This window comes from Lynx canadensis, chromosome C1 (assembly GCF_007474595.2).
Source record: "Lynx canadensis isolate LIC74 chromosome C1, mLynCan4.pri.v2, whole genome shotgun sequence".
NCBI classification, from domain to species: Eukaryota; Metazoa; Chordata; class Mammalia; order Carnivora; family Felidae; genus Lynx; species Lynx canadensis.
The window spans coordinates 190501265-190527084 of NC_044310.1; the positions used below are offsets into that span (position 1 = coordinate 190501265).

Below are 25820 nucleotides of genomic sequence, written 5' to 3' on the forward strand. Positions count from 1 at the left end.
CTTTGGAGATGTGTCAAGTAAGAAATTGCTGTGGCTGAGGTCAGAGAGGTTTTTTCCTGATTTCTCCTCTAGGGTTTTGACAGTTTCCTGTCTCACATTCAGGTCCTTCATCCATTTTGAGTTTATTTTTGTGAATAGTGTAAGAAAGTGGTCTAGTTTCATTCTGCCGCATGTTGCTTTTCAGATCTCCCAGCACCATTTGTTTTTTTTTTTTTTTTTTTTTTTTTTTTAATTTTTTTTTTTTCAACGTTTATTTATTTTTGGGACAGACAGAGACAGAGCATGAACGGGGGAGGGGCAGAGAGAGAGGGAGACACAGAATCGGAAACAGGCTCCAGGCTCTGAGCCATCAGCCCAGAGCCCGACGCGGGGCTCGAACTCACGGACCGCGAGATCGTGACCTGGCTGAAGTCGGACGCTTAACCGACTGCGCCACCCAGGCGCCCCTACCAGCACCATTTGTTAAAGAGACTGTCTTTTTTTCCATTGGATATTCTTTCCTGCTTTGTCAAAAATTAGTTGGCCATACTTTTGTGGGTCTAATTCTGGGGTTTCTATTCTATTCCATTGGTCTATGTGTCTGCTTTTGTGCCAATACCATGCTGTCTTGATGATTACAGCTTTGTAGTAGAGGCCAAAGTCTGGGATTGTGATGCCTCCCGCTTTGGTTTTCTTCTTCAATATTACTTTCACTGTTCAGGGTCTTTTGTGGTTCCATACAAACTTTAGCATTGCTTGTTCTAGCTTCGAGAAGAATGCAGTGCAATTTTGATTGAGATTGCATTGAATGTGCTTTGGGTAGTATTGACATTTTAACAATATTTATTCTTCCATCCATGAGCACAGAATGTTTTTCCATTTCTTTGTATCTTCTTCAATTTCCTTCATAAGCTTTCTATAGTTTTCAGCATACAGATCTTTTACATCTTTGGTTAGGTTTATTCCTAGCTATTTTATGATTCTTGGTGCAATTGTGAATGGGATCAATTTCTTTATTTGTCTTTCTGTTGCTTCATTATTAGTGTATAAGAATGCAACTGATTTCTGTACATTAATTTTGTATCCTGAGACTTTGCTGAATTCATGTATCAGTTCTAGCAGACTTTTGGTGGAGTCTCTTGGGTTTTCCATGTATAGTATCATATCATCTGCAAAAAGTGAAAGCTTGACTTCATCTTTGCCAATTTTGATGCCTTTGATTTCCTTTTGTTGTCTGATTACTGATGCTAGCACTTCCAACACTATGTTAAACAACAGCGGTGAGAGTAGACATCCCTGTCATGTTCCTGATCTCAGGGGGAAAGCTCTCAGTTTTTCCCCATTGAGGATGATATTAGCAGTGGGCTTTTCATAAATGGATTTTATGATGTTTAAGTATGTTCCTTCTATCCTGACTTTCTCGAAGGTTTTTATTAAGAAAGGATGCTGAATTTTGTCAAATGCTTTTTCTGCATCGATTGACAGGATCATATGGTTCTTATCTTTTCTTTTATTAATGTGATATATCACATTGATTGATTTGCAACTATTGAACCAGCCCTGCATCCCAGGAATGAATCTCACTTGATCATCGTGAATAATTCTTTTTATATGCTGTTGAATTCGATTTGCTAGTATCTTGTTGAGAATTTTTACATCCATAGTCATCAGGGATGTTGGCCTGTAGCTCTCTTTTTTTGCTGGGTCTCTGTCTGGCTTGGGAATCAAAGTAATGCTGGCTTCATAGAATGAGTCTGAAAGTTTTCCTTCCCTTTCTATTTTTTGGAACAGCTTGAGAAGGATAGGTATTAGCTCTGCTTTAAATGTCTGGTAGAATCCCCCAGGGAAGCCATCTGGTCCTGGACTCTTATTTGTTGGGAGATTTTTGAAAACTGACTCAATTTCTTCACTGGTTATAGATCTGTTCAAATTTTCTATTTCTTCCTGTTTGAGTTTTGGAAGTGTGTGTTTGCTTAGGAATTTGTCCATTTCTTCCAGGTTGTCCAGTTTGTTGGCATATAGTTTTTCATAGTATTCCCTGATAATTGCTTGTATTTCTGAGGGATTGGTTGTAATAATTCCATGTTCGTTCATGATTTTATCTATTTGGGTCCTCTCCCTTTTCTTTTTGAGAAGCCTGGCAAGAGGTTTATCAATTTTGTTTTTGTTTTTTTTTCAAAAAACCGACACTTGGTTTCATTGATCTGCTCTACAGTTTTTTTAGATTCTATATTGTTTATTCCTGCTCTCATCTTTATTATTTCTCTTTTTCTCCTGGGTTTGGGGTGTTTTTGCTGTTCTGCTTCTATTTCCATTAGGTGTGCTGTTAGATTTTGTATTTGGGATTTTTCTTGTTTCTTGAGATAGGCCTAGATTGCAATGTATTTTCCTCTCAGGACTGCCTTCACTGCATCCCAAAGCATTTGGATTGTTGTATTTTCATTTTCATTTGTTGCCATATATTTTTTAATTTCTTCTCTAATTGCCTGGTTGACCCATTCATTCTTTAGTAAGGTGTTCTTTTTTTCAACGTTTTTTTTTTTTTTTATTTTTTTTTTATTTTTGGGACAGAGAGAGACAGAGCATGAACGGGGGAGGGGCAGAGAGAGAAGGAGACACAGAATCGGAAACAGGCTCCAGGCTCTGAGCCATCAGCCCAGAGCCCGACGTGGGGCTCGAACTCACAGACTGCGAGATCGTGACCTGGCTGAAGTCGGACGCTTAACCGACTGCGCCACCCAGGCGCCCCAGTAAGGTGTTCTTTAACCTCCATGCTTTTGGAGGTTTTCCAGGCTTTTTCCTGTGGTTGATTTCAAGTTTCATAGCATTGTGGTATGAAAGTGTGCAGGGTATGATCTCATTTCTTTTATACTTATCAAGGGCCTTTTTGTGACCCAGTATGTGATCTGTCTTGGAGAATGTTCCATGTGCACTCCAGAAGAAAGTATATCCTGTTGCTTTGGGATGCAGAGTTCTAAATATATCTGTCAAGTCCATCTGATCCAATATATCATTCAGGGCCCTTGTTTCTTTATTTATTCTCTGTTTGATGTTCTATCCATTGATGTAAGTGGAGTATTAAAGTCCCCTGCAATTACCACATTCTTACCAATAAGGTTGCTATGTTTGTGATTAATTGTTTTATATATTTGGGGGCCTCCGAATTAAGTGCATAGACATTTATAATTGTTAGCTCTTCCTTATGGATAGACCCTGTAATTATTGTATAATGCCCTTCTTCATCTCTTGTGACAGCCTTTAGATTAAAGTCTGGTTTGTCTGATATAAGTATGGCTACTCCAGCTTTCTTTTGACTTCCAGTAGCATGATAGATAGTTCTCCATCCCCTCACTTTCAGTCTGAAGGTGTCCTCAGGTCTAAAATGAGTCTCTTTTAGACAGCAAATAGATGAGTCTTGTTTTTTTTATTCATTCTGATACCCTGTGTCTTTTGGGTATACTTTCTCTCTCTTCTTCTTCTTCCGGAATTCCTATGATACGGATATTGTTCCGTTTGATTGTATCACTTGGTTCTCTAATTCTCCCTTCATACTCTTGGATTTTTTTATCTCTCTTTTTCTCAGCTTCCTCTTTTTCCATAATTTTATCTCCTAATTCACCTATTCTCTCCTCTGCCTCTTCAATCCATGCTGTGGCCGCCTCCATTTTATTTTGTACCTCATTTATAGCATTTTTTAATTCATCATGACTATTTCTTAGTTCCTTGATCTCTGTTGCAATAGATTCTCTGATGTCCTCTATGTTTTTTCGAGCCCAGCAATTAGTTTTATAGGTATTATTCTAAATTCTTGTTCCATTATATTGCTTAAATTGGTTTTGATCAATTCATTAGCTGTCGCTACTTCCTGGAATTTCTTTTGAGGAGAATTCTTCCGTTTCATCATTTTGACTAGTTTTCTGTCCCTTATGCATTTTAAAAGCTTGTTGTGTGCTCTGCACCTGTGAGCACTGCTATATTAAAGGAGGATTGATGGGGGTGGGAGGGAGGGGAAAGTGGGTGATGGGCACTGAGGTGGGCACCTGTTGGGATGAGCACAGGGTATTGTATGGAAACCAATTTGACAATAAATTTCATATTAATAAAATAAATAAATAAAGGAGGGTCATATACTGTCCAGGGCCTGCCCTTCAGGAGGTGTTTTCCTGGAGATTGTTACTTGCTCTCTGTTGTTGTGACTTTGGTTATTTTATTACCCTACTCACAGTAATACTTTGGACCCTCAACCAGGTGTTGTTTTGATATGTTCCTTAGAGTAGCCCTATCTTTTTTCCAGCTTTCCAGTTTTCTTCCTAGTAGATTCCATCTCTTTTCCTCCTAGGCTCTGGTGTTCAAAGTCCTTTGACTTCTACACTTCCTTGTTTGAGAGACGCTGGAAGTATGGATTCCCCCTACTTCTCCACCATGTTGGCCCCCTTCTGGCCTTTTGTCTTAAGCTTCAAGATAAGTATCACTTGAGGGATGCCTGGGTGGCTTAGTCTGTTGGTCTGTTAGTCTGTCTCTCTTGATTCAGCTTAGATCATGATCTCCCGGTTTGTGAAATTGAGCCCTCTCCCTCCCCACAGAGTCTGCTTAGGGTTCTCTCTCTCTCTGTCCCTCCCCTGCTGGTTCCCTCTATCTCCCTCTTTCTCTCTCTCTCAAATAAATAAAAATAAACTTAAAAATTTAAAAAGAGGATAAGTATCACTTGCATCTATTTTAGATATCTTCTATCAAATCATTGACCCTAAAATCCTTAATATTATTTTAATATTTAGTATATAATTACATTGTACATTTGAATAGAAATGCAAGTGTTTATTTTTATTGTCATCCTAGGAATAAAATATAACAATATATTTTTCTATTATTTTTTCATATTTATAAACAACTGGGTTGAATTGGTGCAGTTTTTTATCAGACATTCTTGTACATTCTGTAAGACATTATATTCTAAGGTAAGCTTTAAAATATGGTCAGAATTGTTCATTGCAGAAGAGAACCCGCAGTGCTGAGAAGCCATGAAAAGTCAAGTTTAACACCTTGTACAGCTTGTGGTGACGCTATTGTTAACACAGAACATATTGCTTTATTAGCTGTAGAACTTTATTAGTAAATGCAGATTACCATCACTCAGTATAGATTCTGGCCCTTCAAGTGAAGACGAGCTGGTCTAATTAATTATGGCACTTCTAACCTCAATTAATTTGCTATTTTAGTGAAGACTTCAGCAAGACCTCCTGCTTTTTCCCCTCAGGTGACGGTAAATATTACAGAAATAATACACTTTACAGAATGCAGCACGCCTCTTGAGAAAGCCATATAGGGCTGACATATTTACATGATAGGAGCATGCTAAGTGGACTCTCTTGTGGCCTCTTTATTTTCCAGGAAAAATCACATAGAATATGAGAGACAGGAGTAAACAAGTGGGTTATGTGGGAGCAATTGCAGAGACGTCTCTTTGTAGTGCCTCAGAGAGCAAGACATCCTGTTGCACTCAGTTCTGCCTGGTTTGAGTTACCTCTGTATCGGCGTAGTTCTAGTTTGGGAAATTTTAGTTACTGTGACCATATTTTTGGTTATTAAATACTTAGTCATGGTTTCAACGTAATTAACCCCTTGCTCCTTTATGTGTTTCACTACACTGAAGGGAATTTCTTGGGGGGATGGGGTGGGGGTGGCATTGCCGAAGTAGAGAAAACTAGTCTTCACTCAAGATAGGATCTGCTGCAATTATAATGTAAGGGAGGAAGGGAGGAAGAGAGGAAGGAAGAAGGAAATAGAAGGAAGATTTAGGATTAGACTACTGCTCTGCCACCAGTATATATAGAACTGGATGAGTAAACCTATAAGTGGTGTGACTTGTCTGTGTTTCTAGCCCCTACAAAGTGTAGTGGATGAATTAAATTGTGTGATTCAGGGAATATAGCAATTTAAAACCAGATGCTTAGACCACTAAGCCATTCCTTCTGGCACATTGTGTAAAGCATGAAGTTGTAAATATAGCAGATAATTGAAATTTAGATTTTAGATATGAGCATTCTTAGCAGCCCTCCTCTAGCTTTTATTGCTTAGAGTCTTAGAAGTATAACAGTTCATATTAATGCAATTGCTGTCAAGTTAAGCCTGCTTTTCGTGTGTGTGTGTGTGTGTGTGTGTGTGTGTGTGTGTGTGTATGTTTTAAACTCTTCTTTCACAAGGAGAGTATTAATGATAAAAACAAAGGGAGAGTGTCTGAACTTAAAAGTGTGTCCAAACTGAAGATGGAAAATATTCTGGTTTTTGGAAAATAAAGTTTTGAGCTCTCTTTTCAGTTTCCTTTAAATTGCAGCTTAAATGTGTGTGCGCGTGCACACAGGCACGCAGGTGCACACACACACACACACACACACACACACACACAACCCCCTGTTCCTCCATTGATTAAACCTGTCATCCTTCTTTGTCCATCATATAATGTATTTTCCATAAATTAGCTGCTTCATTTCTTCTTTTTATGCTAATCAAATTACAGTGGTCTTGAGTCTGAAGTGGGGCATGGGACTTGGCATTTTATAATACCGGCAGCCCTGTAGCCAGCTTTTTAAAAAAGGCATCAACCATGGCAATTTGATCTGTAAATTTTCTCATCTTTTTTCTTAATGTCTTTAGTATCATGGGCAAAAATGGTCCTATTTTAGCAGGTCCTCTACACTTCATAAAACATCTTTTTGTAATGAGATTCTTTAAGTAATGCAAGAAATAAAGTTAAGAATTTGTTGAAATGTTATTGCTTTATCCTAAAGTAGGTGTAAAATTAAAATTTTATGTAAAGTGGTGGTTTGAAAAGGCATCAGTCTGGAAGGAATGTCACTGATCTCATCAGTTTTAATGTTAATATGTCAGATGGTAAAATAATATCCTATATAGTAACATCAAAAACAAAAACTCTACCAAGCGTAAAGTGATGCTGATCACAGTAGCTCTTCAAGATAAGAACGGGCAGAATGGGTATGGTATCGTTCCACATGGATATCATGTGTTGACTTGAAGCCATACCTAAGAAATTCTTAAATCATGGCTTCAAATATGACAGTGGTATTATAGGATACAGTAATGTTGGACCAACTGTTCTGGTCCAATGCAGTTATGTATTGAGAGAGATTTTTGTTTAGAGACATCCAAATGAATACATCTCTAAGAGATGGGTAAATGTCATCAGGCTTTAAAGAGCTTAAACTGTAAACCAAATGACTACCAAGATTTTTCATGGAGGTTCTAACTCTTGGGTACTCGCCAGTTTTTCCAGTAACAGACCCACACACTGAGAAATCATTGTTGGCTCCCTAATGGAACCTGAGGATAATAATGCAAACATACTCAGTGATGCAGTTGACAATTGTACAGTCAGCTCCTTTGGAGGGAAGGATTAAATGTTGACAGAGTTTGGGCTTAAGTGAGGAAACCAATTAAAATAAAACAAGAGTAGATTCATGAGCAGGTTGAGGATTGAATTATTCAGATGGACATGAAAAGAATTAAGTAGATTGATATATTGCTGTGTAAAATAAGCTGGAATGTGATATCCTGGATTGGGGAAATGACTAAATTGTTTTGAAAAATAATGGGGAAAAAGCCAACCATTTCTTAAATATTTATTTTTGAGAGAGAGAGTGTAAGCAGGGGAGGAGCAGAGAGAGAGGGAGACGGAATCAGAAGCAGGCTCCAGGCTCCAAAAAAAGCCAACCATTTTTGCTCTGTTTCAAGCCATTTGGACCCATAACCACAAGAATATGGGAGAACTATTATCAGGGAGGAAAAATTTCCTCTACCTTCCAAGATTCTTCTAGATGGACTAAGAATCAAATTGACAAGAATGGGTTAAAAGGAGAAAATCTTAATAGTGTACATACAGAGATTCCACACAGATAGGGAAATTCTAAAGACACTGAGGCAACAGGATGCTTATATGACCTAAGGAGAAGAAGTAGGAGTCTGAGAATACAAAGGGGAGAAAGACCATTCATTAGCAGGAAGGTAAAAGATGTTTGGAAAATAAAGGTTACCCTATGATGTAGATAAATTTCTTAGGTAAAGAGGAATCTCTATTAATAGCTCTCTTCCTGGTACAAGCAGACAGTTGAAGGGGAAGTACAGAGCTTTCTGCTGGGTTTTGATTGCTTTTAACTCAAAATAATGTTCATGCCAAAGTGACCCATCTTGGGGCAGCCTGCCCTTCGTCCCTTTTTAGTTAAAAAATTGACCCAAGTTTCACTCTTTAAATGTCTGACAGTAGAGTGCAGTAGAGTGGGACAAATTCACATCATATTAATCAAAATGGTTACTGACTCATTTTTTTTTTCCTTTCTACTCCTTTTTTTTTTTAAATGTGCCTCCTGGTCTCAACTTCTTTGTGGTGGAGAGGAGGACAAATCTTTGTCCCTCTGTTCTTCTGGATTCAGTAGCGGGGGCCCAAGAATCAAATTGATAAAAGACATAAACAAAAGAAAAAAAAACAGTCTTAGTTATGTACATACACATGCACCAGCAGGAGTTCACAAAACTGTGTCTCAAGGCTCACCAGATGGGTGAGGCTAATATATTATTTTGGGCTAAATAAATGAAAAGGAATTTGGGAATTCTGAGCTTGGGAAGCAAGCTTTGGGAAGTTAAGGAGAGGAAATGTATATAGTAAATAAGCTGTCTTGTTATGCAAGTAAGAGTCAAGGGATAAGAGTTGTCTATTGGAATTCTATCTTCCTGGTAGGTAGGTATCTTTACAAATGGAAATTTCCTTTACAAAAGAGGAAATTCATACTTTATTTTTAGGCATTGGGGTGCCATAAAGAGTATTTCCCTATATCTGCTGTTCTCAATTGCCTTTAGCTCAAAATAATCCTTTTGCCTTAGTGGAATATATTGGAGGGGCATATTCTGGTACCCTTTAGTGTCAATAATATAGATTTATATGAATAACTTCTGACTTTATAGCGCAGAGTATATAGAGTGGTGCAAAACTTATGACCTCTCTTCCCTACAAGCTCCAAATCTTTGTGCCCAGCCATAAAGCCATGCACATGAACATATCTGACCATGTGACTGGGGAGAACAAGAAAAACACAAACAGATTACATACCGTGATTCTCTTCATTGTCCGTGGCACTTCAGCCTACTGTCCCAGCCACCAAATCATTGTATGTTTCTCTTTCTGGTGCGATGGCAAATCTGAACCTGAAATCTCATCGATTCTCCATTTACTGGAGCAGAGGGTAAGACTGAGTTCATTATTTTGTTCATAGTCTTTTTCACCCAGTGAATATCTTAGCCATTACCCTTTCTGTATGCGTGCATTTCAGTCTTTAAGGATGAGTAAAAATTAAGCTTTTTCTTTATTGTCATATTTTTTATTTGGTTACTTCTTAAAAGAAGGTCACCCACAGAAAGTTAACCAATATATTTGATTTTATAGACCTGTTATTTTTGTTTCCTGTTGTCATTCTCTTCTGAAGAGCCCTTAAATGTTGTAATTTTAATCTGCTGTGATTGCCTCACAAGTGAAGAGGTCATTTGCTGTATTTTGTAGAGGCACATCACCTGAGTGCCCTCAGCTACAGTAGAAGTATTTCCCTTGTAATAAGTAGAGAAGAGAGGGGTTTACATCACCACTCCGTTTAAAAACCCTTATCTGTCAGGAAGCATGCACTTTTCTATGCAACCCTGGGAGTTCATTAAAAGTGTGAGATTGCGTCACTGATTAGACATGGCTGAGGGCTGGGGTGATGGTGTTGTGGCAGCAACCTTAACAGAAATTGAATAAAAAGAAAATCTCTATTTTGTTCAGGCCAGGGGAAGCTTTGATCAGAAAGCTTGCTTCTTTTTCATATGGGACTCATTGAGTAAGTAGTGATCTGGCAGATTTGGAAAATAGCCACTTTATTTTTTTAAACCATTCATTTCTATTATATTCGTCATTTATTAAAAATATAGTTCAGGAAACACTCAAATATTTGTAAGTCTTAATAAATCAGCATTTTGCTGAGTGACTAGAAAGATATAGTTTCTTTTTTGTTTGTTATTTCTATATGCAATTATGAAAAAGCACACTGGCCCACTATTCTTTGGGAGGATGGGCAGAGGTGGAGTCTGGTGTGCAGGCAACAGGATGAGTGAATTGGTTTGCTCGCTGACTTATTTGTTCTATAAATATGAGTGTCCACTGTCCACTGACGGAACTCAAGCAGGGAATCTAATGCAGACTGGCATGGCTTGCTTTCTTCCAACTTCACAAAGTCAAAGCCATGGGAACTTTCATGAGAATTTCAGATGACATTGATCCAACAACCTTTACTAAGAGTAAGTACTTGTGTTCTTGAAGCCTGGTGAATGTAGAGGCGAGAGAAATGGCACTGATGTACGTGCTATGTGGAATATTGGCCCCGTGATTCTGGAAGTTCACCATAAGGCTGGATTGTGGCTCTTATGTAAGAGGAATCAGAAACTCTAAATAGTCTGCGAGTTTCATCCTCTGCCAGTTTAAATTGCTTAAATTTCTTGTCCCATGGAATCGCCCCACTAGGTATGCCCATTTGGTGGATTTGGATGGGATTCAAAGATTTGGATTAAATCATCATTGTCTAATAGAAGCAGTTCTAAATGTGAGTTAAGAAATCTGTAGAGTATACCACAAATTTCTAGTAACGGCTTGGGGGCAGTGATTGGAAGAGATTTAAGTAGTAGAGGGCGAAATTTGTCAATCTCAGAATAGCCAACAAATGGCGCAGCTGTCAAGAACATCGAAGCTTTAGTACTCATAGATTTAACATTTGAAATCTCATATATACTGCATGTAAGCCAAAGGTCCAGAGCATGTAATAATTTGTAATTTTGCAATGGCACGATGTGAGTCACTCACACTGGGAAGTCCATGTGCAGGAATCACTTAGCTTGTCAAGGAGGCTTCAGAAAAGATTGCATTTGCTGGCAGATTTGGAAGGGATGTTTGTACTGTGCATATCCCCTCCCTGGAGATTCTTGGGAAGGTAGATGAGCAGTGTTATCAGTGGGATACCCTCCCAAATCCACTCTGGCCTTTTATCTATAGCAGCTGCCACCTGCCCTATTCAGATATTGTCCCCTGTAACAATCACTATATAAGGATATGTCTGTGAAAACATTCATTATTTCTGTACTACAAATCTCTTATGATTCTGTCAAAAATATAGGCTTAGATGAGCAGGTAAATATCAGATCTTAACCTTCAGATCAATGTCAAGATTGGGGAGTTTTGAAAGCCCTGAAGTTTTATGCACAATTCTGTGCGTATATGCATATGTGTGTCTGAGCTGGGAGATGAACCATTACTGTCAGTTTTGCAGGTGAGATTATGATCCAAAAAAAACAAAAAACAAAAAAAAAAAAACGAAACAAACAAACCAAAACCCAAAAACTAAAACTGCTTTCGATAATGATTAATTTCTGTTAGTCTATTTGCTTATACCAGCTGTTATACACAGAAAGGGGTTGAGGTTGGAAAAAGAATAGCACTACAGTTGGGATCTGATTGGTGCTTAGTTGAGTTGAATTTTAGAGCACACAGAAGTAATTATTAGTGAGGCTGGTTGCTACTATCTTCTCTCTAGCTGCCTTGCTTCTTTCTCTGTAAAAGGAGCTCATTAAGGTGAGGGGTATATATGATTTTATTCCTAGTACCTAGCACAGTGTGTGGCACAATGGACCCACAATAAGTGTGTGTGGACTGAATGAATCCTGTTTTGCTCATGGGTTTGCTGGCCCTGGCTAAGTTATCATTTAATATGTTTTGATTCATAAGACATCACACTGGTGAGTCATAAGGACTTAGCTTCGCCCCACCCTTGGCTTCCTATGTTTGATTTTGCTTTTGGTCATAGTTTCTGAAACAGAAACAAGATGTTACAGGGTGAAGTAAAGGTGTAAGAGCCCTGGGGAAGTGGAAATCAACCAGGATGAGAATGAGAGAAGGCATGGGGGATGTAGATGAGTAAATTAATTAAAATAATGGGACAGGAGGAAACGCTGGAGGACCAACGTGGAGACTGATAGGTGAAGGCAATGATAAGGGAATGGCAAGGAAGGATGCCACAGGTTCCAAAAGAGGACAAAGAATCTCAGTCTAGAAGCAGCTCCAGGATGGGGGTTGGGAGCATGAAGAAAACAGACATGTCCTACTTCAGAGGGTTGCTGAGGAAGTGGTTTCAGTTGGGAAAGTCAGTTTTCATTGAAATCTAGGTGGTAGAGGAGATATTTGCTGAGATTCTTGAGCTTGTGATGGAGCTTCAGGGAATTCTTGGAAAAACTGGAGGAGAAGGAGGGTTTGGAGGCATTTAGGAAGTGATATACCACTGAAGGATAAGGAGGTGCCCAAGGAGGGAAAAACAGTGAAGAAGACAATTGAACCAAGAGGTTGTTTCACCTTGACCTATGTTCGTATCTAAAGAAATGAGACAGCTGGAAGAAGAGGGGAACATGGAGTAAAAGTTACAAAGCAGCTTTGCTTCAGTCGTGGGGCCTCACTCATGGACCTGCCTCGGTGGAAGGTCCCCACCATGATCAGCACTCTCCGGTCTAGAGGCTCAGGGTGTGGAGGTTTCAGCATGGTGGTGTTTCTTTCCCAGCCGCCAAGAACCTGGCAAACTCCAGCTTCCAGCGACCATGGAACTTAGGTGGTTTTAAATATTGGCTTAAAATCATTCTATAAATAATGGAAGTCATTTTAAATTACATTATAATAAATAAAATATAAAAGCATATATAAAGAAACATAACCAGCCAGGTACAAATCGGTGCATTATTTTACTTCAATTATTTCAATCCATAAATAAAGATTAGCTTTCAATTCTACTTTAAATTCTCTTGCCAGAGATGCCTCTGGCAATAGTTCCAGCTAGTTTGCAGCTTTGAATGCAAAGACAGTGTCATATTCATCTTTGAATCCCCCCCATAGAGTCTAGCGTAATACTCTGTGTGCTGTAGAGAGTTCACAAATGTTGAAATATATATATATATTTTTTTCTTTTTTTATCCAATGTTACCTAAGAGACTTTAAGGGAAAGCATTTCAAGGGAAAAGATTTCTTTATCTAGTTACATGTCTAAAGTGAAATATTCATCATATTTCAGGGCTGTGCTAGGTGATAGGTGTACAAGATGGAAAAGACACATTCCCCACCTTGAGGATGTGAGAACCAAGCAAGACAGACCCGCGAAGGAAGCCCTGCCTACCCTGAAATGAATATAGAACTTTTGTGTGGCACGAAAGTGGCCTGAGGAGCAGGACTGAATCTGTGCAGAGAGCTCAAGGAGAAAGTGCTTGTTTTGTTAATGGGCATTAGAGGAGCGATAGAGATTTGCTAGACAACAGTGGTGTTCCTCATGGCTGGTGTGTCTAGATATTTGTTGCGCATCCACTCTGTGCCAAGCATTGTTCTGGGCTTGGGGTTATACAAGTGAACAAGACCACTGCTTTCATGGAGCATACATTTTAGCTATTGACAGCTCGACCAATGAGATCTTCTTCATGGGGCACAGCTTTCCCTTATACCACAAGCACTGTATAGTTTTAAATAGAGAACATTTGTTTTTGAACAGAAATGCACGACGGCTTCCTCACGTGATCAGAATACATGACCTAGTCTAGGTATAGCTAGTTATGCTGAATCTCCCCAGTTGTCTATTGTATCTCTGTATCTAAAGAAAAAAGCAAAGAACACGACACAACACAGAAGCATGGATTTTGCTGACTGCCACCCTTGGCTACAGCTGTTCTTTGCAGTTCAGACCTCTGCACTTTCTTTAAAGCTGTTTCCACATGCTGTTAACACCCAAGACAGCACAGCTGGCTCTGCCTTACCTACTTCTTTTCTGTGTGCCGTACTTTCGCTCCTCCTGCTGTTCTCCTTTCTGCACATATGTCATGGCCAAGATTGCTTCAAGTGCCCCTTACGTTGTCTGAGAAGCTTCTTCCCCAATGTTTATTTTCAGTTGGTCTTCCAACATAAGCTAGTGAGATCGCTTTTTTTAAAACCAGAGGCTTCCAATAGAGGTGTCATGAAATAAGATGCAGGCATGACAAGATGAACGGCAAAACGATTGTGTGGGAAGATATATGGAGGTCATAGGAGAGGAGCAGGTGCCCGTGGAGGGGGAGGAGAGTTTAGGGCTGGATGAGAAGAAAGTAAAATGCCTACAGGATGGAGGCCATAAGGAGTGTTTTGGGGGTGCCTGGTTGGCTCAGACTCGTAAGCATCTGACTGGCTCAGGTCATGATCTCGGGGTTTGTGAGTTTGAGCCCTACATCAGGCTGTCTTTTGTCAGCACAGCCTGCTTTGGATCCTCTGTCTCCTCTCCCTGCTCCTTCCCTGCTCGCACACCCATTTTCTCTCAAAAATAAATAATCATTAAGAAAAAGAAAGACTTTTTATACGTCCTTGAACATGAATGAAGATGGGTTGTAAACTTGGTACCCCATCTGATAATTATGAAGGGTTTTTCAACACTTTTGACTTTCTTTTAAAAATATTTTTGAAAGTTACCACTCAGCTAATCACACACATAATTCCTTGTGCTATTTTTTTTTCCTTCCTGAAACAAGTCTTTATGGACTTAGTCTATGGATTCAAAATATCCTGTATCCCATTTTCATAGCGAAGATTTTCATAGTGAAGCCCAGCAGGGAAGTGTGCCTGTGCAAGCAAGAGCAAAATGCACATGGAAATGAAAATTATTCTTTTAATAACGTGTCCTTTTATCTTTACCCTCTCCCAACCAAACCTGGAATTTGTATAGCTTTGCCTAAAAGCACATTGTACGTTTACCTGAGTCATACCTGATTGAAATATATTTAAGCCAGCAAAATGAAAACGATTAAGGTGGGATTTTTTTTTTTTTGTAATTGCTGAATTATCCCAACTTCCTTAAGTCTTTTTATATTTGCCAGCTTTGGGTGATGGTTTGTAGACACACATGAGGCCCCAAAGGCATCAAACTGTCCACTTTGACAGTTCTGTATTCTAAATATTTGAGAAGATGGTACAGTTTAAATGGATTAAATGGGAGAGAAGCAGATATTCACAGCACCTTTGAGTGTACGTTTTACGGTGGGAGCGTGATCTCAAGCAGACCCTTATGGGAGAGCATGCTGTGTTGTTCAGTATTGACACCCTTTCAGTCCCATACAGCATTATCTTGTACCTCAGCATTAAGCTCAAGTGGTTTTGCAGTGGTTAATAATATAGAAAACTAGGGAAAATTAGCTCTAACTTGGGTGGGGGCAATAATCTAATTATAAACCAAAGGGGATCATGTTATAAATACGTTTGTGGGGCACCTGGGTGGCTCAGTCGGTTGAGTGTCCGACTTCGACTCAGGTCACGATCTCGCGGTCCGTGAGTTCGAGCCCCGCATCAGGCTCTGGGCTGATGGCTCGGAGCCTGGAGCCTGCTTGCGATTCTGTGTCTCCCTCTCTCTCTGCCCCTCCCCCGTTCATGCTCTGTCTCTCTCTGTCTCAAAAATAAATAAACGTTAAAAAAATTTTTTTTTAAAATAAATAAGTACGTTTGTGTCAGTGTTGTATTGGAAAAAAATACATGTATTTTCCACATTTCATTTCAGCACTTTGTGAAATGTGTTGGGTGTAAGAACAATGGATATTAAAATAGCGGTTGCAGAATCTCCTTGTTGAATTTCTGAACTTCTGCATTTCTAAAGATTTTAAAGCAGCCTTTCATTGAACATGTTTGCTTGGGACACAGCCATGCATTGGTGTTGGCCTTCTGTGGAAAGATCAGAGCAGGTGACATGCTGATCCTGACATCAATGGTGGTTATCATTTAATACCTCGATGAGATTGGTCAGTATGTCTATTCTACCCAGATCCCACAAATAAGACAGATCCCCCCCGCTCTTTAAATTCATACTGGATTTTGACTGCCTGATATCAAGTGTATCAGGCCTTTATCAAGGCCACTTTATAAATTCCTACCAGAATCACACAAGCAAAAATTACCAACAACCCCAGCAGGTAAAATGTATAAAGGGTATACATTTAAAAAAAAAAAAACTATTAAAAAAATTCCATTTGTCTTCTGAAACCTCAGTCTGAATACTGGGAAATCGTAACAATGAATTCTAACTGTGCTAATTATTAACAATGAGAAGGAAAGGAAATATCCAAGAAAAGAGCATAGAATATAAGATAATGAGGTAGAGAGGGGAGGGCTTATTTCAAGTATGCTTCACCTCATGCCATACAATTGTTCCTCAAAAGTTATTTAGAATCAGTATGTTAAGAAAGTATAAAATTATATATTTCTATGAGAATTTGCTTCTCAGGAGAAGCTTTCCAAGAAACCAATTGTTCTAATGAATAATCACTCTTAATTGATCTCTTGGAGAATTTTTATATTTCTTCAGTGGGGGCTTACCTGCCTTACTCTGTAGCGTACCTTCACTAAGCACTGGGACATTTTATATCTGGAATGGAAATAGAAATCTTGTCTTCATTTTATAGATAATGAATTTGAGGTCCAAGAGATTAGGTGTCCGGTCACTAGGCAAAGCACTGAGAGAGCTTGTATTGGGAACTTTCTCCTTTGTCTGAGAGCTGAGCTTAATTTTACTACTATGCATTGGTTTAAAATGTATTTTTGTTAAACCTGTGCAAACTACGCAACATCTCTTGGACACGAACCAGATGAAGACAAGGTATGGCCACCTCTGTGTCGTCACTGGGATTTAACCTGGGAAGCATGTCATTTCCAACTGTGCAGTCTCTGGGAGACAGTCCACTGGAAGACGGCTGGCTTTTAGTGTATTTTCCGAAGTCCAGAATCATTTAAATCCCATCCAGTCTTATCCCGTATCCGTTCAGGTAACTTACTTGTGCCTTAGCAGTGTGTGTGTATGAGTGCACAACCACCTCATAGGCAAGGTTTGGGAACTAATAATTTATGATCTAATTAATTGTATTCCTCCAAAATAACTTTTTATCTAAAAGCAATGGAATTAGTAGAGCTCAATCTTCAGAATAATGAAACACTTGATAGTTTTTCATGTAAATAATGTATTTTAATGTTTTGTGATAGGATGCTGTTTCTTCATTCTATTTGCATAAAATCTGTAACTAAGAGACGTTACAATGTAAATATGTTAACACGCCTACACACGGACCTAAATTTTAGCAGACATGGATCCTAAGTTTCACTGTGGACAAGACCTTAATCTTTTTGGTTTGGGCTATGTCCATGTGTAAAATTAAAATAGGACTTCCAAGAATTTATTTAGGATTATCAAGAATATGGAGCTAGCTTTATATGACATATTTCGAGATCTTTGAAAAAAGATAAAATATATCCAAGACATTATTAGAGTTTTTGTTAATGTCATTGAAAGAAAAAAAGATCCATAAAAATAATGTCAGCATTCATAGGTCAGCAGCTATTTCCTATGATACACAGAAAAAAGACTGAACTGAAAATCAAGAATCCTAGATTCTGGCTTTGTCATTATCACAATAAACTGGGTCTCAGTTTCTTTAGCTATAACATGAATGGACTAGACTGGCTCATCAGCACCAGTCTTTCCAGTGCTTAATTAATATCATCAAGGATTTCTGAAGATCTGCACTAGTCGCTATATGGCAGTGTTTCTCAAAGTGTGTTTCCTTGACTAGAAGCATCGGGAACTTGTTAGAAATGCAGACTCACAGGGCTTACCCTAACCTACGACATCAGAACCTCAGATGGGCCCCAATAATCTGTTTTCACAAGGCTCCTGGTGATTCTAATGCATGCCAAAGTTTGAGGATCACTGTTAAAAATAAAATAAATTGTTCTCATTCTTAGGAAACTTGACCAGCATTTCAACATCTCTGATTTGAAATTCTTGCCAATTTCTAGACATATGGATATAGAATTTAATATATAATATATGTAAATAAAAATATGAAAAAATGCATATAAAGTCAATTATGGGCATGGTGAAATTGCTAGAAGTGAAACAGTTTGAGGTAGTATCTGTGCAGCCAACTGAGAGATTTCCCAAGGTGAGGCATTGCCCAAGGCCTGAAGAGTATATATTAGGTCAGGCTTGAATAACAGCACTTGACTACCAAAATGCATGATCATTTCATATGTGTGCTTCTCAAATACAACTTGTTTTTACTTAGCAGAGATATTCTTGTTCTAAAATGTAAAAACAAATATTCTGAAATTATGCCCAGAATTTTAATTTTACCATTTACATTATGTTTATGTATGAGCATCAGGCACGTAACCTGACGTTCAAATCTTCTCTGTATAATTTTTCTATTACTCTCATTCTACAATTCATGTGCGATTTCAAAAGAAACTTACAGTTGGCTTTTGAGAATGCAAATATTGTTATAATATGCACCTGAGCTTTGAAACATAACTCAATTGCAGTTAAAATTTTGTGGGCAAGTGGTTTCAAATGTGGCGAAGGTGCATTGAGCGGGGGGAAGACATCAAGGCTGTGTATTTTCACCTATATGTCAAAGGCATCCATCGATAACGGCACATCAATTTTCGTTCTCAGCTGAGACATGAAAAACTGAGCTGTAAAACTGTTTTTAGTATTGTTGTAGAGCTGTGGTCAGCCAGGGAAAAGCAATGAGAATTTGGGTAGCGTTTTCTTCCCGAAAAGTTTTATCAAGGGTGTTCAGTCTATTTGGGGATGTATAACTTCATGAGGCTCCATCCCGAAAACATTCTCCTGCATGAAATCGGTGACTTCTGCCAACTGAGATATGAAATGATAGCCTGGTGCCAACACCACGCTTGCCCTGGGGAGGAGGACCCTGCCCGGTGCTGGGCCCCCCTTTCATGCAGCCTGTGAGCCCTTGCAGTTGTTAGCGTAGTGCTAACTAAATGTAAACACCTTTACTTTCCAGCTGCTGCTAATTGGTTTGGGAATATTTATGTAAGTGTTGATTTTAAGGCTAAAAATAGTGCAGTGATGTTTAAATCCAACTCATTCTGGCTGTCAGAAATGCTCCCGTGATCCTGAAAGTGTTGCTAAAAATGTTCACTTTTTAAAAATTATAGTAATTAAACTTGTCTGTTGTGAGAGCCACATAGGATATGTTCCCTGCTCTGATCAAAGGGATAAAGGACAAGCTTCTTTCAAGGCCTCTGCCTGGTCAGCCAGACACAACCTCCTGCTGAACTTTATTAGAGAGCAAAGAATTGTAATGTGGGCAAAAGGAGGAGACAAAAAAAATTTTGAAGTTGCTTTATACCCTTGTATTCTATGCAGTGGAGCACATCTCTCTCTTTTAAGTTAACATTAAGAAAATAATTTTATTAATAAAATTAAGTATAGAGCTTCTCAAACCATTGACTATTTCTAGAGGCAAGTTTGGGGATTTGAAATCACATAATTAATATTTCTCAAGTCTAAAGTTAAATCTAGTGGCTGTTCAGCACCAGGTGTTTATACCCCTCACTCTTCATAATCAGACTATTTTTGCCCCTTTACTTCCCAATTTAAAAGTCAGATTCTACAGATTTTTCTCCAAGTTATTTAAATAAGCTATGAGGGGAAAAAAATTCATTTTTAGATATGTGTGATTTCGTGACTTTTCACCATGCAGTTTAGTGAAGGAAAAGCCCAAGTGCTCTTAAATTATTGCTTGTCAGATATTTTGCAATTTCTGGAAAAAGGTGATCTTTTGGACCCTGTCAAAAAATAAGCTGCTGTTGTCTATAAGTCTTGAAGCACTGCATGACTACACTGTTGTTGAAGTCAATTCGGAATTGGCTTTGTGTCCTTGCAGGAAGCCCCGAGCCTCTGTCCGCCTGCCCCATCTCTAGAGAATATCAAAGGATTCTGTTATTGCAGTATATAGAAATGATTTTGGCAAGTGACAAACACTGCCCGTTAGTGAGACGATAAACTATAGTAACTGTCCTTTTTTGATAGCTGTGGAAAAGCAAAAAGTTTTTGATGCTACTTTTAAAATAGAACTCTTGTCTTAGACATAGAAGTCTGTGAACGTGTGTGTGCCTTTTTAAGGCTGTAGTTATTGACACGATTGCTGTAAAACCACAGTCAGTTCAGAATTACCCTTCAGCAGGTTATCACATTGCAATTGGCCCAATATTGCTTTCAGATTCTAATTGACATTTCCAGATACTCAGAGCATTAAGTATGTTGTTGACATAAATAGAACCTTTAGTTACCATCTAACTAGAACTAGAAAAAAAAGGTATTTTAACTTGTAGCATGTTGATTTGAACCAGAAAGTGTGTTATTTTCTTAACTTAGCAAGGGATAAATAAGAAAATTTCACCTGAAATAGAGAACAAAGAGGCAAAGATAGTTAAAATTTTATAACATATATCCCAATTTTTTCTTTGACATTCCGAAGCTATATATCTATGAAGAATTACAGAGCCAAAGAAAATATTTATTTTCGTTAATAGCCACTGTTAACCATTCATGGATGAAAAGCCTTTATTTATATTAAGATGCTAATGCTCTCTAAATTGATCTACAGATTCAATGTGATTCTTCCCAAAATCTAGCTAGCTTTTTTTTTCTTGCAGAACTTGATGTTCTGAATCTAAAATTTGTATGAATATGCATGGGACTCGGAATAGCCAAAACAAAGTTGGAAAAGAACAAATATGGAGGACTCCCACTTCCTGATTTCAAAACTTCGTATACAACAAATAATCAAGACTGTAACACAAGTATAGATCAATGGAATATGACTGAGAGTACAGAAATGAACCCTTTTACAGTTTTGCTCAGTTGGGTTCTGATAAGGACAAGGGTTCTGATAAGGGTTCTGATTAAGACAACTCAATGGGGAAAGAATAGTGTTTTGAACCGATGGTTCAGTCACAGCTAAATATGCAAGGATTGAGGTTGGATCCCTACCTCACACTGTGTACAGAAATTAACTCAAAATAGTTATATGCCCAAATACAACAGCTAACATTATAAAACTCTTAGAAGAGGGTCTCCTGGGTGGCTTATTTAGTTAAGCGTCTAACTCTTGATTTTGGCTCAGGTCATGATCTCACAGTTCTTAAGATCCAGCCCCGCATTGGACTCTGCTCTGACTCTGTGGAACCTGCTTAAGACTGTCTCTCTGATCCTCCCTACACACGTGTGTGCTCACTCTCTCCCCCTCTCTCTCTCCCTCTCAAAAATAAACAAACATTAAAAAAAAAACTCTTAGAAGAATATATAGGAGTGAATCTTTGTGACCTTGTAGTAGGCAATGTTTCTTTGATACAACGCCAAAAAGCACTAGTGACAATAGGAAAAAAGAAAAGATAACTTGAACTTCATTAAAATTAAAAACTTTTGTGCTTCAAAGGGCACATTGAGAAATTTCAAGAAATGTCTCCCACAGAATGGGAAGAAATATCGGCAAATCATGTATCTAAGGAGTCTGTGTACAGAATATTTAAAGAACGCTTAAAATTCAGTAATAAAAGGATAAATATTTAGATATTTCTTCAAAGAAAAGGTACAGATGTCCAATAATCACATGGGAAGATGCTCAGCATCATTGGTCATTATAGAGAAATGCAAATCATTAGCCATTGGGGACGTGCAAAATAAAAACCACTTCACACACACTATGATAGCTCAAATTTAAGAAAGAAAAATAAAAAGTGCAAAAAGGCGAGGACTGAGAGAAATTGGAATCCTCATCTATTGCCAATAGGGATGTAAAATTGTGCAACACTTTGGAAATAGTATAGCAGTTCCTCAAAATGTTTAACAGAGTTACCATATGACTCGGGAATTCTACCCCTACGTATATATCAAAGAGAAATGAAAACACATATGCACACAAGAACTTGTGGTTCTTAGCCACATTTTTTCACAAGTGAACATTATTTCAAATGTTCATAGCAAAATTATTTATAATCAAAAAAAGTGGAAATAACCCAAATGCCCATCGAGTGATGAATGGGTAAACAAAACGTGGTGTATTGATACAATGGAATATTATTTAGCCGTAAAATGCAGTGAAATATTGACACATGCTACAATATGAATGAACTTTGAGAACCTTATACTCAGTGATAAAAGCCACATATCTTATGATTCTGTCTGTATAAAATGTTCATAAGACATAAATTCTTAGAGACAGAAATTAAATTAATGATTTCCAGGAGTGAGGTAGGCAGAATGAGGAGTGATGGCTCATGGGTATGCAGTTTCTCTTTGGGGTTTTGAAATTATTTTAAAATTAGACAGTGGTGATGATTGCAAAATTCTGTGGATAAGCTAAAATAGACTGTACTTTTTAAAAGGGTTAATTTAATAACCCTTAAATAAATACACTTTAACCTTTAAATAAATTAAATAACCTTTAATAAAAGGGTTATGTGAATTATATCATAATGTGCCTTCTATAAGAAAAGAAATAGTAGGTCTTAAAGCCCCAGTGAAGCCTCTCAGTGCTTGAGGCTGCATTCCTGTTGACATCTTAAAATGTTGCAACCTCATGAGCGATTCTGCCCCAGAACTCCCCTATTGAAGCCACTTCTAAATAGTTGATTTCCAGAAACTATGAGAGAGAATTGTTGTTGTTGTTTTTAATCCATTTAATTTGGGAGTAATTTATTACACAGCATTTGGAAACTAATACAATGCCATTCTACCTCATGCATTCGTTAACATTCACTAAATGAGCTCTGTGTGTTGTGTACTTGGCAGAGGACTAGACATGTCCTTACCCTTCATAGCACTTCATCTTGTGTAAGAGGGTCAGGTAGGAAAGTATGGTTTCGACAAATGCAGCCATCAAGTGTTCTGACATGTGCAATAGTCACAAGTTCAAATATTTTGTTGAATTGTCTGCCTAAGTATTTTTGTAACCTGCCCAGCCCTCTTTTCTCTGTAAGCATCTCTCAAGCCCTTCATAATAATATGAATGTTTGAAAGCTTTCAAAGACATTCATCTTTTAAGATTTGGTGCCCTAAACTAAAAAGTGTTCTTTAGCCTTTTAGATTTTCTTCCCTTTCTTTATCCCTGTGGAAAAGAGAAAACAAATTAAAAAAAAAAAGAAATAGAAAAAGAAAAATCTAGTGTAGACCAAGTCCTCCACAAAACCCGCAAGCCAATGTGAGATGTCGCTACTCAGTCTAAAAGTGAAATACAGGGGTGCCTGGGTGGCTCAGTCGGTTAAGCATCCAACTTCAGCTCAGGTCATGATCTCACGGTCCGTGAGTTCAAGCCCCACATCGGGCTCTGTGCTGACAGCTCAGAGCCTGGAGCCTGTTTCAGATTCTGTGTCTCCCTCTCTCTCTGACCCTCCCCTGTTCACGCTCTGTGTCTCTGTCTCAAAAATTAATAAATTTAAAAAATAAATAAATAATAAATATAAATAAATAAATAAAAGTGAAATACATTTTACTCATTTCACAATGACATGCTGCTTGAGTTGTGGCTCCACATCTTGTTTTCTTCAAGATATGAACCTAATTCCTTTATGCCCAACCTCTGACCTGATATATTGTCTTCCCTTGTTGTTGAAATGATGCTGTCAGATCCATGAATGTTCTGTTTACAGGTGTGGTTGTTGACAACAGGTCTTTCTTTCTCCATGTGGTTTGTTGTTTTGGTGAAACCTGAGTCCGTGAAGAACACTGTGACTTTGCTTCTAAAGAGTGGTGTATCTGCAGAACCGCTCTGTTAAAGTACAGCTCAGAAGCCTAACAGAAATCTAATGCCTTCCAAGTGAGATTCTAAATCAACTTGCTTTTTGGAATCCATTCTCCCTATGTGACAGCCAACTCAACTTTGCCACTGTCTTGGAGGACTCTACTTCCCTGACCCTTTTCCCTTTCTGTAGCGGAAGAGTGCTTACCATTTTAGAAACTAAGTGGTTAATTTTAGTTTCTCTCTGCTGAAGATCATTCTCAGAGTGAAAGTCTTATGACAAAATAAGAACTCCGGATTTCTTTTCCTGCCACAGTCCTGTTACACTTTTGACCGAAGTGACCTTTCCAGGCAACTTTTTTTTTCCATGGACTTTGCTTTCTTTATATTTTTAGTGTCACCAGGGGGTGCAGGCAAGTACAGTACATTAAAGCCAATACATCACCACCTGTCAGTGGCACCTTCCCTTTGGTACCCCTTTTCCTTGCTGATGTAAAACACTCAGTCCCAAAAGCTTATGGTTGAGTAGCAGGAAGCTAAATGATGTATTCCACAGCTCTTAACATATTGGCTTGTGTAAATGGCCCATTTGAGTATTTCAGAAACCAAATGGGAGAAAAAAGAACATTGAAAGCCCTGAAAAGATTAACACCTGTTTCCAGTCTTCAAAGAAATTGGAGCATACTGTGTATATCTAGAGGAAAACCATTTGCTACCTCACATTGAGACATTTTATTCAAATTTTCAGTTCTAAATGCATAGCATCCACATGCTCATGGGTTTGTTTGACTACAGGATTCCACACAGAACTTAGAAGATGGAGAAGTTATGAATGGTGTGCAGACAGAACTCCTGGCATCGCTGAAAACCAAGGATGCATTGAGGTATTCTCTTTACGTTAATCAGAGTATTTTAGTTATTTCAGGTTGATGTTTGTTTCTTTCACAATTTGTAGCTGTTGTTTTTTTATTTTATAGGGAAGATGAAGATGAGTAACATAGTGGAGTGAAACCTTCCCAATTCTAAAATTAATTAGTCATTCTTTTATTTCCTTTTATGATATGAGAGCCTCCTGACAAACATATAGGAATGAGCCTCCACGTCTTTCAACTCTTCTGCAACCTGGATTTCTTAATTGCTTTTTTCCCCTTTGAACAACAGTTTAAAGTGAATTTTCGGAGTTCATTCTGGTTGAGTGTTTTACAGGGACGTTAGCTCCTTGAATATTAGTTTGCATTGTGTTTTCACCATCTTGCAATATTTTACTCAATGTATGTAAAATGAATCCCGTCTGTCACCCAGGATCTTTCATGTTTTTAATGTAAGTAACTCATTATATGAAGTCCTTTGCTCTCGCACTTAACCGACACTGCCTTTGTTCTACACTGATTTCTAGTTCTGCCTTCGCTATTGCATGGGTTTGGCTCCCAGTTTCGCTGCTTAGCAGTTCTATGAGCTTAGGCGAGTTACTCATCTCCCTTTGCCTTAGTTTCCAGTCTGTAAACAGAAATAATATTAAAACCTTCTTGAGAGGGTTGGTATGAAGATGAAATGACTTAGTGTATGTAAAACACTTTGAACAGTGCCTGGGCCAGAGTAAGCCCTGGGGGTATTGGCTGCTGTTGGCTACCACTGTTACTGTTACCATTGTCACCATAGTCTCTGTTATGAGGAGGGGGGTGCTGATCATCACCACCACAACCACCATTCTTACCGTCATTTTTTCTAAGTTGCTTCACATTTTGTACCGGGAAAGTAATTCCATGTTCAATAGATTATTGGCTTCAGCGCTCAGAGGTGATGCTTCTGAGGTTGTCAGTCATTCAGTTATTCATGTACTCAACCTATTCTTTTCATTCAGTCCAGTTACTAATAGTTGCCAGGCATTTTACATGGAATTAGCTTTTTAAAAAAAATATGTGATCATCCTTTATCACACTGAAATACTGTGCAGACTTTCCTGAGGCTTACAATTTATAGCCACATGACATAGTAGTCCTGTTTAGATTATATTTCTTTGATTACTGAGATGCACAACATTAAAATTTTGGTATATGAAATCTCCTGGGCACTGTCTTTTGAGAAGCTTGATAAGATTGTTTTTGGAGGTGGACATAATGTATGTAATACTCTTCTTCTATTTGCGTTTAATTTCATTTTTTTCAATGTTAGCTCTT

General features: G+C 38.2%; 1 protein-coding gene across 1 annotated transcript in view; it reads left to right on the forward strand.

Annotated features, from left to right (window-relative positions):
* Positions 1-25820, forward strand: part of PARD3B (par-3 family cell polarity regulator beta) — a 1010919-nt gene that overhangs the window by 516195 nt on the left and 468904 nt on the right. The window contains exon 5 of the mRNA XM_030325489.1: positions 24439-24527. Within this exon, the coding sequence (XP_030181349.1) occupies positions 24439-24527 (89 nt within the window). The remainder of the gene's footprint in view (positions 1-24438; positions 24528-25820) is intronic.